The 13305-nt window shown below is 44.1% G+C and overlaps 2 protein-coding genes across 2 annotated transcripts; one reads left to right on the plus strand and one right to left on the minus strand.

Moving 5' to 3' along the window:
• Positions 1-8275: 8275 nt before the first annotated feature.
• On the minus strand, positions 8276-10043 carry LOC114850079 (leukotriene B4 receptor 1-like). The gene has a single exon (XM_029142051.2). It carries the CDS (start codon positions 10025-10027, stop codon positions 9131-9133), a length of 897 nt encoding a protein of 298 aa, XP_028997884.1. The 5' UTR covers positions 10028-10043; the 3' UTR covers positions 8276-9130.
• LOC114850076 (serine protease 23-like) lies at positions 10015-13248 on the plus strand. The gene is made up of 2 exons (XM_029142046.3): positions 10015-10633; positions 11206-13248. The coding sequence occupies exons 1-2, from the start codon at positions 10614-10616 to the stop codon at positions 12593-12595; spliced, it is 1410 nt and encodes a 469-aa protein (XP_028997879.1). The 5' UTR covers positions 10015-10613; the 3' UTR covers positions 12596-13248.
• The last annotated feature ends 57 nt before the right edge of the window (positions 13249-13305 follow it).

The following is a 13305-nucleotide window of genomic DNA, read 5'->3' on the forward strand; positions in this document are numbered from 1 at the left end:
CACCCACTTTCATAAAGCGGTGTTTGGCGGCTTATCCTTTACATTTTGGCCACTTGTCCCGCGTTGATACTGTCATATTCCACAGATGTCCTACGCCACAGCTGCCTGTGAATCGTGAGCAGTGTGCTTCCCGTCTGAGAAGCATTGGTGCGGGTCGGTTTGAGTGACAAGCCACACCTACAAATAGCTTCCTCAATGGGTGTGAGAAGGCACCAGATTGGACGCTGCCCCATAAACTAAATACAATTCCTTCACCAAATCGACCGCTTCTGTGCTGCTTTTACTCCCCAAACGACCAATTCTGACCCCCCAATCGTTTTTAGGCATAATCATAATGAAGTCACTCCGAAATGTGTGCTGCTCATTTTGCTGCACAATAAGCTGCTACGGAAATGTGCCTAGGTGAGCTACAGTGCTAGTAAATGGAAAAGAGCTTCTTTTAGTTTCATTTCTGCTGTATTAAACAGTTATTATTACTTTGGCCTGGAGCAGGTGAATCAGGGAAATGCACACATGCCCAGTGACCCCTAGAACTACTGTAGGTTTTCCTTCATCACCATTTGGCCTTAGAGGGACTGAGCACATCCGAGTTGTAGAATGTATCTTAAAACTATATAGATTTTTGCCAAGCCTTAACAGTAATAGTCAAGTTTCTCAAATGTAAACTGTACAGTGAACTGTCACTATATGGACTCCAGACTGCGTAGGCTCTGCTGGTTAGTTGTCATGGGGAATCTGTCAGTGCAGGGCTTGGCACGTAAACCTGCGTCACTGCAGACGAGCCCATAAACCAGCTTAGCGCAGATTACCCTATATGTGTAGTGACACACGCATTCACAGAGAAACACAGCCGCGCACACTCACACCTTTGCACATAATGCACTTCTCATGCCTTTTTAAGACATGGTTATGGTGTCATTAACAGCTCTGGTAGTTTTCAGGCCTGTGATATCTGAATACATGTCTAAATATTCTATACTGTATTTGACACTAGTTAAAAGGTACAGTAACTATACAGTATTGTTTTCATAGGTACTGTGTCATTTGACAAAAAAAAACCCTTTTGGTCATGCTTACTGTAAGTAATTTCTTTATCTTTGGAACTCCTTTGAAGTGTGTGGGACGTGTTTTCACTTCTTGTTCTTCTGTGTTATCAGTTTCTCATTCAGTAACAGTCTGCAGACATTGCAGACCGGCAGTCGCCCTTTTCACATTTCCCATTCACTAACTGGCTCAATGTCAGGCTTAGTGCTGTGGATGCTTACCCTGAAGCTACCTGACCTCTGACCTGTCAAGTGGATGACACGGCTTGGTTTCCGACGTCTGACGACATCAGGGGATTGGTGAGGGGATTTCACCCAGACCCACTGTCAGGCTGCCAGACCCTTGCTACACATGGAACCAAAGTGGTGTAGGCTTAAATGTGCATCTCATGCATGTCTGTCTGTTCCCTCCAGTTTTTGTGAAGCTCAATATGGAGTCATCGTTCCCTAAATACATAAACAGCTACAGGAACAAAATGTCTGACCTGGTCAACATATCCTCTCTGCCTCCTCTACCCATCTCTACCTAGAGCATCCAGGTCCTAATTAATCCTTTGTTCCCTCCTGGCTCCCATTCCACTTTCACTCTTTTTGCTCATCCTCTTTTCTATTTTCCTGGTCACTATTCCTACACATGGAAGTTCATTAAGGGATTAGAGACATGCCTCTATCGTCTTCCCTCCTTCCCTTCCCACCTCATTCCAATAACACCTTAACATGTTTCTCTGTCTAAACTTTCGATTCTAATGATCATTTAAGCATGTTAATAGACAAAGTAACAAGCAATGAAATTATTACGCAAAGAAAGAGGAAACAGCTACATGTATAGTACAGAACTCAGGGATGCAGTGTTGTAACAAATGGCTGCATAATCCGCCGCCTGTTTGTTCTGTTTGGAGGCCTTACTTCTATAGAATGTCTCATTTGTGTCACAATACTTCCCGAATTAGGTGCCTTTTTGCATGTCAGCGTTTAATATCAGTGTTGACCCTGTGGCCTTTTGTTTCATGAGAAAAGTAAAGTTTCCTTATGGGTGAGGGCAGAGTGTTGTGTAATTCCCTGGTTGAAAAAAAGACAACTGACTTCCCTCCAATCCTCCATCCTGAACATTCAGCTATTACAGTTTGACTGGTGGTTTGTTAAGAATCTTGTTTAATTGACTTCCAGTATCAGAATAGCTGAAAAGCTTATTGGGTTTGTGCAGTGATGCTGCTGAACAACTGACACTGTAAACATGCTTTGCAAGTAGTGAATGGTGCAATTACAAAACAATCCTGTTACTGTAAAATTGATATTCATCGTTCAGGTCAGTGCAATATGCTGTAAAGCTGAGCACGTTGGTGCTAACATAGCAAACAGAACCTGCAGTTTAAACTCCGACCCCGGGGAGTCACCTTTGTTGACCCCAACTGACGAGGAAGTGTGCTTTCAGTAATGTAAGCCCCCACTAAACCCCTCCACAGCCATTAATAAGATCACTGACATGCCCTGCACTGTAAGCCATGCTGCAGCGCTGCTATGAGCTGCTCCGCTTGCAACCACGTTAATGATGGGAACGACCTGTGCCATCACTAACTAACTAACTGGACTGACTTTAGCTTGTTCTTGCAACATGCTACACTGTTCATGTTTCTTAAATGCAAGATACAACACGCAAGATTGTTATCTACGTGCACATGGTGAGGTTATAGAGAAGCAGAAATTCAAGATCTACGAGCCATTAGTCGTTAAATACGAACAGCAGATGAACACACAACACAGTGAGCTGAACTCAACAGCTCTAGGGATTCATATAACCCCTTTCTGTGCAGTTCAGCCAAACCTCTCCAACTTTTTTACCATACAGCTCCATTTTGCTGACCTCAGATGACTGAGAACAACAAACTGCTGCAAACCCCACAAACAGGAAGTGATTTTTTTTTAATCAGTGACTAAGCTTCCTGAGTGATAGTGTGGTTAAAGTTGCCACAACCACCCTGATATTCAGTGATGATCTGTATCCTATGTAAATAAATAAATGCAGATGCAGAGCCTCAATGTCCTATTCACTGACACAGTGGTGTCCCTTCATAGTACTTTACTTTTTTAAAATCTAAATTAAATCAAGAAATCAAAATAGAACTGCACCCTTTTTGTTGAATATTATATTCATTATTATTTGTTGATGTGGCCAAATGGTTTTAGACATGATTACATACAACTGACCTTTTGTGCAGTGTTTTAAATTTTACTCAAAGTAACTCCTCAGTTTTCTGTCTTTACTGATAGCAACATTAAATCACTGAGTTTCATCAAAACCATGTGTGGATAAACTTTAACTTAATTAAAACCGCACAGATACTTGCTTAGTCCTCCTCCCTACATATTACTTACACTTTCATAGAGAAACTGGAAACCCCCTGAAGAATGTCAACAAACCTCCAAAGTCCCAGAGACTGGAGGTGCTGCAGTCCCACCTGCTGGTCGACATGTTGTACTGCGGTGGGCACGTTATTACACAGTCGGTCGCTAGGTGGCGCTCGTTTAATATGTAACACCAACATGCGCCTCTCTTTCCTCTATTTCCCACACTTCACGGGGCTAGTCCAACCTTATGTATTTGTACAGCTGTGTTGGGTAAACAGTGTCATGATGGAGCCAGTAGACATTTTAAATTAATATTTAATATGGCGTATTATTATTCTGGTTTTAGAAGCTGAGTGGGTAAAATACTGTACACTGATTAAATAAGTGCAACTGTTATCAATCATTGAATGCAACTGCACTTTTGTGCACGTGTGTAGAACGACTGAGCGTGAGACTGAGGCCTTGATCAGTGTGAGAATGCTGACATTAGTTTGGTTTCATCTGCTGTGGGGAATCAGCAGCATTCAGGTTGCGTGACTAATGCACCCAAATGAACTCTGCGTCTTTCAGCGTTACTTTGTAGCTACGGCAACAGCTCACAACTTTGTCTGCTGTTTGTCTGTGGGACGACTTAAACAAATGGTTGCATGCGCAGCAGAAGCGAGTGATTTACAGCCATGAATGATGCAAAAGTAGAATTCTCTTTCTTTTAGGCATCTGCCAAAACTATATACGTACAAACTTTTCTAGACTCTTATGGAGATTGATTGTGTATGTCTGCAGCTTGAGGATCCCTTGAACGCATCTGCAACCTGTTGGAGCTGCAGCTGTAGGTGATGTGGCAGTAATTTCACCGTGGTCGGTCACTTGGCATTTTCTGCTCTGTCATGAAAGCTCTCGGGTGGAGCTGTGCACCTCGGCTGGTCTGTCTCGACCTCAAGGAGCGGTGATAAAGGGTGAGGTCTCCTATCTGACTCCCACTAAGCATAACAGTGGTGGGCAAATAAGAGATGACAAGAAGGAAAAAAAAGCTCTGGTGTATAATTGAGGTTCTGGATGATGATGAGTTGGACACTGGAGAAGGGTGGGGAAGAAGAGGGGGGCGGAGGGATTGGAACACATGAACAAACCATTAAAAGCAGAGGTGGATAAATAATGAACTAAAGATGAAACAAACCTGCTGACTTAAGCACCAGGGGACCACGTCAGCAGCTCTGACACACACTTTGATTCCACCATCTTGTCTCACAGACCTATTCTTCCCCTTTTCTTTTGCTAGTAAACAATATTTTTTTCATCTGCTCATGTTTTTAATTAGACGTAATGCATTTAATCAGTAAATCTCAATGTAATGTCATAATTGTGCCTCATGTATGCAGCCAGATCCAGAACACTGATCATTTTAGACATTTCACATCTGTACACAACCACGATAGATTCTCAAAAAACCTACACTCATATGGTCTTAAAAAGAAACAATTATAAAATATATAATATAAAGGTTGTTCTTCATATTTAGATGCATTCGACTGCCCAATATCTGCAACCCAGACTTGATCAACAGCTGACTTTCCAACCCATTAGACACTTCGCCAGGTCTTTACTGCAGCTGTTGCTTATTTGTTAATCTTTCTTTCTTCAGTCTTGTTTGCAGTAAGTCTCTGGTCTGAGATCAGATGACTGTCTTGGCCAGTGAAGAATATTTCACTGCTTTGCCTTGAAAAGCCCCATGGTTGCTTTTGCAATACGTCTTTAGTTCTTATCTATCTTCAATATGAAAAGCTGTCAGTTTTGCAACATCTAAGTTTGGGCAGAAAGTACAACCCTGTACACTTCATTAATAATCCTGATGCTTTTATCAGCAATCAGGGCATCAATAAACACAATTTCTTGTTACCCACACATGCTTGTAATAAACAAGAACTGCTACAGTATAATAAAGTACTTACTGAACTTGGATCACTGATGTTATGCTGTTTACAGGCTGTGAACTTTGACCCCATTCAAACACATCTCATGGCTATGAAAAAAACAGATTCTCATGCCTGCAGGTTCAAGTCATTATTTTTAATGTTAAAGTGTGTTTTTGTTAGTGTGTGGCTGCATGATGTTTCTTGATAAGTAGTGAAATTCTTCTGTGTCTTTATATAATTAGTTTTTGGACTCAGTATTATGAAAAGTATTTATTGGAGTGGATTCCTCTCGGTTGCCTGACAAATAATCACTGTATGTTTATAATTAGATGCTCTTTCCTGTTTGGAGCCGAGACCCAGGCAGATTGTGTGTGTGTTGAATGGCAACGGTTAGATCAGCTGGAAGATCTTTCAACTATTATAATAAGTAGATGACATCGGCATGTGACCTGTTCAACAACTGCTGACTTTTGCCGAACGTTAACTTGTGAGACTCCCAGTTTGTTTACTGTTTAGAGTAGTTCAGATTTCATTGTGTTGACTAACACAAGTTTTAATATCTGCAATTTTAAACTGGATTCTAAGCTTTAGCAACTGAGAGCAAGAGGTGACTGTGTACACAGCTAGAAGACAGCGATATTACACAATAAATGGACGACAAAGCGCCATAATCTCTGGCAGTAACTTGAATTGTTTGTGTTTTGTACCTTGTCATCAAAGCTCACTGTTTTTTCGTCATCTTCGTCATTTTTTTGTCATCTCTTTTTTTCTTTACACTTGGATCCAGGCAGATGATAAAAAAGAAAAACATACAGTAGAGGGGTGGATGATTTATCTATGTGTCATTATGTGTTCAGTGAAATCTCAGCTTTGCCAAACTGTCTCCCACTATCTCACGCTGCTGAGTGGAGTTTGCTGCTGCAGCAATCTCACCACTGTATCAGCTGTCTGAACTGCAGGACTGGTGGGAAGACCACAACAAAGATTTATAAAAAAGAAACTCAGTTTGGTTGAGAGTTATATTTCAAGCCAGTTAGGTTGCAAGTCTTTGTTCATCCCATGCCACGGATCAAACAGCAGGCTTGGTGTCAGTAAACACATCTCGGTAACTACTGCATGAGCAAGTACCTCTCCAAATACTCAGTGTTAACAGACGTCACATAAAAGAGGCACATGGCCGTGGTTTGAATATTAGATTACATATAAATTGCTTGCCGGCTGTTTACATGTGTTAAAATCAAATTTTGTGTAGCTCTGTCAAGTGCTGCCACATTTCCCCGTTGTCATAGTAACAGGATTTTTCTTGTCGTTAGCCCAGGCTGAAAAACAGCAAAACAACACCAAACCCTGCATGCAAACAACTTTATTGGCGAATTTGTGATCCCCAGAGGGAAAATGATGCATCACCTACAGGTCAGCATCCCTGGAAAGGGTCACAGTCGAGCGTGCTCACCTGCTGCCACTTGTTAAATGCATTTCTGATTAAACGTTGCCACGCATCAGGGTCCAGGTTCATCCAAGTCTTAGACATTTTTGAATCTGTCCAGCTGGCAAACACATGTTGGTTGGATTCTGACCTATAATGAGTGATGGAGGGAAATACAGGAAGTATCATCGCAATATGTCGATAAACATTTGTGGACCACACAGGTTTGGGAGCAGTGGCGATAAAGTGATGCCAGTGAACACACGCCTGCTCATTTAGCAGAACTCTGCTTTTTGTAGTTGTACAACAATTATATTTAAGCCTGAGGCCTTTTGGGATATGTAGTATGTTAGTGTGCTGGTGCGTTCATGCAGACATGTTGGTTCACCATCCCCTAGGACCTGCCTGTCAGTGACTCCTACAGTAAGTAAACCAACACAACAAAACAAACCCACTCAAAACTACATACACACATGAAGAATGAATTAAAAGAACAAACAGGCCCACATGCAGGCTGTTTTATCGCTCAACTATTCCCTTAAACTAGTCACCAAGTCCTGTATGTTAATTCATACGCACAGCTGCAGAAATCAAAACATCCCAAAGCCACTTTATCAAAACCCGACGATGCGGGTCCCACTGAGACTGAATATTTGAATTAGTTTGGCGCTGAGGGGGCAAAGCTTCCACTTAACCGCAATATCCCTCCTTGAACTGAGAATTATGCTTGGACCGGGACCAGCAAGGTTCTGTTGCAGTGCGAGCCACGGGGAGGTGTGGCGAGCCAAGACAAACGAGGCTTCTCGCTCTCGTCCCCGCACCTGGAACACTAGCTGGAAGGAACCTGGAGGGGTGTAGAGGGAAGGAAAAGGGGAAATTCAAATTACGCATGAACTTTAATAGAAACAAAGTACAACCCCTGTGGGCAGGTCAGGAGCAGACAGATTAGCAGGGGGGAGAGGAACACCAGATCCTAGATGCGTGAGAAGATGGGAATGAGGAGGCAAAGATGAGTCATCGACCGTCCGACGGCAGTGGACTTTCTGTTATCGCTGGGCCTCAGTAGAATTCATTTGTTTTTAGATTTTGCATCACATCCCATAATCAGCCTCTTTCCCACAGCTGGCTTCCCACATCTACAGTAAAATGAATAGGTAGGATGCAGGATGAAAGGGGCTATTCAATTAGCTTAGCATACGTAGCAGAACCAAGAAAACAGCCCTAAACACCGTATCATTACTAGTAATAGGCTTCACATTAAGCAAGCAAACCAAATATGCGTCACGTCTACAGGTGTTTACTGTATTTTTGGAGGATAGCTGTCTTTTTTCCTGCCTCCACATCTTAGTTGGCAAGAAAGTAAATCTGGGTGTTTCCCAACATTTCTGAATTTGGGAAAGTTTCATGTTAACTGTTAATACTTTCTGATTAGGTAGGCACAGCATTGAGCTGAAATGCTGGATTTTAACATGCACACAGTGCTGATGATGATTTATAGGCATCATAACTTTAATTTCACTATAATTTAGTTTTGCATGACGAAACGCTACATCCCTTTTTTTGCACTTCTAGAGTAGTTTATTGGTAAATCATGTTACGAATAAGAATTTTAGTTTCAGTAGAGTCTGAGTCGACGTGATTCTATTTTAGACGGTTTTCTTCCTGTGCCGGTGGAGAACCCCCCTTCATAAGCAGCAGTGTGTGTGTTACAGAACACGGTATTTTAAGTGAGCATCTTGGCAGGAGTACATAGCCTGAATGTGGAGGAGAAGTCATCCTTGCCTGGGAAAGCAATGCTTTCTGTGTTGATAAGCAGCCAGAAAACCCTGCTTGGACCCAAAGGAGCAGCTGGGAGGAAATACTGAGTCACTCACACACACACAGCGCTGCTAACATGTTGGTTTGATTGGTGTCTAGACGAGGTCCAGTACCAAAGGTTTGTTTGTTGTGTGCTGACCCAGGCTGTTGTTGTTGATGTGCAGCCTGGGAAGAGGACGTGGTGATGTGTCTGTGACCTTTGAGGACCTAACTCAGGAAAAGCCCCCACATGCACAGGAAGACCCCCTGGATCTCCTGGTTCTCCAAACACGTGAAGCTGATGTTAATTACAGTCTCACCAGAAATGACTAAAAGGAGAGCAAGTGAGGAACATTAGATTAGAGTTTTACTGGCAGGTGTGACAGAGACGAAGTTACTGTAAGTGACAAAAGCCTGAAACCTTAATGAATATTCATCAGCCAAAACAAATGTTGATAAAAGCAGAAGATAATTAAGTTAACAATGATCAAATCTAAATGCATGAAGTTCAAGCTTTCATACAGTTTAAGAGGGCTCAGAACCTCAACTGTGTTAATGTTATCGTCTGTAGTTTAATCCAGTGGCTTCTTGTATACGAAACATCTCTATTCCTGCACATTTTTTTGGCACATAGTGCAAGATGCAAATGCATATAGCAGTGGATTCACACAGGTGTTCAAAAATATCAAAGCTCCAAAAACGTCTGAGCTTTTCATCCAAAATGTCAGCAGGTTGCTATTACTGAGAGTAAAACCTAAAACTCCAAGCACATTCACCATAAGATATGGCATCCACAGGACCACAAAGGTCACGATGATGCTGCTGATCAGTCTGCTCGTCTGCGGCCTGTTGAAAAGGGCTCCTTGGCTCACCTTCCTCTGGATGCAGATGTAAGAAAACACAACGATGAACAATGAAACTGAGCCAATACAGGTCTCTGTCAGCAGCAAAGGTAGCATTTGTGCCTCGGAAGATGGTGGCCTGCAGCGGGGCCATTGCTGGTCTGTGATCAGCTCGTCAACAACTAACGCCGGACTGGCCAGGATCAATGCAGCCAGCCAGAGGACCAGCTGCCACCTCTGTCCTGTCAGATTTAAGCTCCTCTGCAGGTAGACCACCTGCAGGTAACGCTGCACGCTCAGCGTCGTCACAGTCAGCAGGCTGCTATAAATGCTGCAATACACCAGATATGAGAGGGTCTTACAGGCCGCCAAGCTGAAGGTCCAGCCGAAGAGAAGGGCGTAAATCCACAGAGGCAGCGTGAGCAGGCACAAAATGTCGGCCATGGCCAGATTCAGCATCAAAGTCTGGCTCAGGCTGGACATGTGCTGCCATTTGGACTTTAATAGGATCACAGAAATGTTTCCAGGAAGTCCCAGCAGGAAACAGAAGGAGAGCAGCACCGCTGGAGCCAGACCACTGGAGTCCCAGGAGCCCGGGGACGGATTTCCAGGAGAGGAGGAGATGTTCGAAGGGCCCACAGTGGACGTGATCTGCTCCATGCTGCTAGCAAACCAAACCAAGGTGTTACACTGAGCCGCCGGTGTAGGGAACAAAATGTCCCTACGTTCCAGAAAGTGGAATAGGTTTTAAAAGAAGCTGCTTTCTATTCAAATTCTCGCTGCAGTTTTGCATGGACACAAAGAAAACCATACTTCCGTATTATCTTTTTTGCATAGAAAACACATCCACTTTTCAGTGATTTCAATGTACTGTACCACACATTTTTGTGATAAGACTGAACTGCAACTTTTGTTTGCAGCAGAGTTTTTAGGAAGCACAAGTTGAGTGCTTCAAACATGCAGAAATATCCATATCTTAATGAACCTACACTGTAACGTCATAACATGATTAAACATTTGTCCTCCTGGGAGGCTGCAGCCCAACAAACCCACCCCCTCTCGTCCGCCTGCGCCGCTCCTCAAGTTTTTCTGCAGCATAGGTTTCTCCGAGGATCTTGAACGCACCCCGTGTATTTTCGTCGGGGTGTTTTTTTTAGCCCAGGAAACGATGGAGCCCAGTCTGATGGAAGCTGTGTGGAAAGAGAGAGTTTTTTATCAATGAGAAGAGGAGCTGGATGCTGTTGGCATGTTGGTAAATGTTTTCAGGTAGGATTTCTGTTTCTTCATCTCGGTTGATTGACACAAAACAGCTCGAATATATGCAGGCAAATCAAACTTAACTCTCCATCTTTCCTCTCGATGTAAACCTTTACATATGTTTTATTATCTCTGACGTATTTTTTAAGATGTAAATATTTCTATATAGGTAAATATAGGTATAGGTAAATTGTGTCATGGGGTTAAATGTCAAATTAAATTGAATGTATCCTAATCATAATAATCCTGCCACTGAATTACAGTTCATGCGGGCTGTAGCATGTGATGATGACGTCATATTATTTACATTTTATGTACGTGCAAAATATAAATGTATTTGCAGCAGTTTGAATTTCAATTAAAACGTCCCCACATCGTTTACTCTGCTGAAGTTGAGCTTGCTCGCCATCTACTGGTCGGTTCATATAATTATTCTCATTGATTCTTAGTGGAAGCTGCATCTTTTCCAAATAGCCCTGAACTTACTGTACTCACGTCTAGGGTTTGGGCAGTCATAGAATCAGTCTGAAATAAGTTCGTTTCTTCTATCACTTGTGTTTTCATAGTGTTCTTTTTTGCAGGATGGGCCTCAAACACCTCTTGTGTCTGGTGGCTTTTGCCGCTGCCTTGACAGGTTGTGACAGTTCTGGACAGGCCGTGAACAGCAATGTGTACAGGTGGCCCAAGCAGAACCCCCCACTGCTACTGGACACTCGCACGCAGCTTCTCAGCACAGCTTCATTCAGGGAGAAGGTGGAGAATGAGGAAACTCAGTCAGTCTGTGGGATCGAGTGCCAAAGCAGGCTGCTGCCCATGGACCAAACCGAGCAGGAGAGGATGCTGGGATATGAGACCGTGTACGAGAACGGCACACGCACGCACACGGATGTCACTTTACAGGGGTTTAGTGAGAACTCGACAGGTTTGCCTCCAGCGAAAACCCGCTGGAAACGGCAGGTTTACGGTGCAGATGGACGCTTCGTGATCTCTGACTCCCACTATGTCACCAAGTACCCGTTCTCCTCCGCCGTGCGTCTGTCCACAAACTGCACCGGGGTCCTCGTATCCTCGAGGCATGTGCTGACAGCAGCGCACTGCATTCATGACGGGCGCGACTTCCTGGAGAGTTTCACGGGGCTTAAAGTTGGATTTCTGAAACCCAAAAAGAAAGGAAGAGGAAGGAGAAGAGGAAGAGGAGGCAGCAGGAGGAGTGGGAGACGACGAGAGGGAGAGACTGGGGAGCAGAAAGGAGCAGAGCAGCTGTTAGAAGCAGGTCTGGAGCAGAATAGCTTAGACGGGGGTTCAGTGAGGAGGAGAGGTGGAGGCAAAGGAAGGAGACACAGGGGGAAAAGAGTGAAAGCTCACGTCAGCCCTGAGTTTGACACAAGTCTCAGCCGCGGCCGACGCAGCGCCGAGCCCAGACAGCGGCCTGTCCTCCGCTGGGCACAGGTCCAACAGGCCCGAATCCCTCAAGGATGGCTCCACAATGGCCGCACCAGCAACCCGGTTTCCCCCGACTACGACTACGCCCTCCTGGAGCTCAAGCGGCCGATCAGGCAGCGGCACATGAAGCTCGGCGTGGCCCCCTCCTCCGCGCCTCTGGCCCGGATCCACTTCTCAGGCTTCGACGCCGACAAAAGCCTGTCGGACGGCGGCGGGGACGAGAGGGTGATTTATCGCTTCTGCTCAGTGGCGAAGGAGTCCGACGACCTCATGTACCAGCACTGCGACGCCCAGGCCGCGGCCACGGGCGCCGGCGTTTACATTCGCCTGAGGCAGGAAGTGGGAGACGCGGAGAGGAAGGGGAAGTGGCAGAGGAGGGTGATCGGGGTGTTCTCGGGTCACCAGTGGGTGGAGATGGAGGGGGGCGAACTGGCAGACTTTAATGTGGCAGTGAGGATCACGCCTGCCAAGTACGCACAGATCTGCCACTGGCTCCATGGAGATCCAGATCAGTGTAGAGAGCTCTGAAGTGACTCAGCACCAGAGCCTCAGAGAGGAACGTCTGTGTTCACCTTCTGAGAAACTGGTGTGTACAGAACGCGTGAGCTTGTAGGCTTCAAGTACGTCAATGTTCGTTGTCTAACCTCAACCTTTCACTGGTCCAACTCTGTAATCGGTCCACAGCTGGTTCATGAGGCTGCTCTGGGTCAAGAGCGGAAAGTTAGATTCCGCTGCCTCCTAGAACGAACCAAAGATAAAAGTAATCCTTCCAAATTAAGGTAACTCCTGACATTGCAAGTACATATTTATATTCAAAGAATCAGGGGATTTATATATTTAGCATACAGAGATTTGCATTGATGATAAATTCATCTTTTTGTGTAGTAGAACAGATGTTTGTATGTTTTTACTGTATGTTTTATTTTTTATGTATGTAAGTTTGTTGCACTTGCTACAACTTTCTTCGTGACTTTCTATTCCTGTTTATTTTATCAGATAAAGTCTGAAGCTTAAAATGTTACATGATGATGGGAATTATCAAAACTACAGGATAGTAAAATACTCTCAGTTATTTACTTTGCGACAGAACATTTTCTATGTTTGCTTTATTTAGCAGCTGGTTTGACTGGTGGAAGCTTGTTTGTCCACATTTCAAAACATAATAAACTAGTCGATAGATATGCCGTTTTTGGCGTTTAACTGTTATTTTAGGACCGGCTACGCCACAAATAACTCAC

This window comes from Betta splendens, chromosome 24 (assembly GCF_900634795.4).
Source record: "Betta splendens chromosome 24, fBetSpl5.4, whole genome shotgun sequence".
Lineage (NCBI taxonomy): Eukaryota > Metazoa > Chordata > Actinopteri > Anabantiformes > Osphronemidae > Betta > Betta splendens.

What these genes read in the sequence shown, in the direction of transcription:
- LOC114850079 (XM_029142051.2), bottom strand. Translation starts at nt 10,027, where the DNA reads ATGGAGCAGATCACGTCCACTGTGGGCCCTTCGAACATCTCCTCCTCT.
- LOC114850076 (XM_029142046.3), top strand. Translation starts at nt 10,614, where the DNA reads ATGTTGGTAAATGTTTTCAG. An exon ending in ATGTTGGTAAATGTTTTCAG is followed by an intron (nt 10,634 to 11,205) that starts GTAGGATTTCTG and finishes TCTTTTTTGCAG; the next exon opens with GATGGGCCTCAAACACCTCT.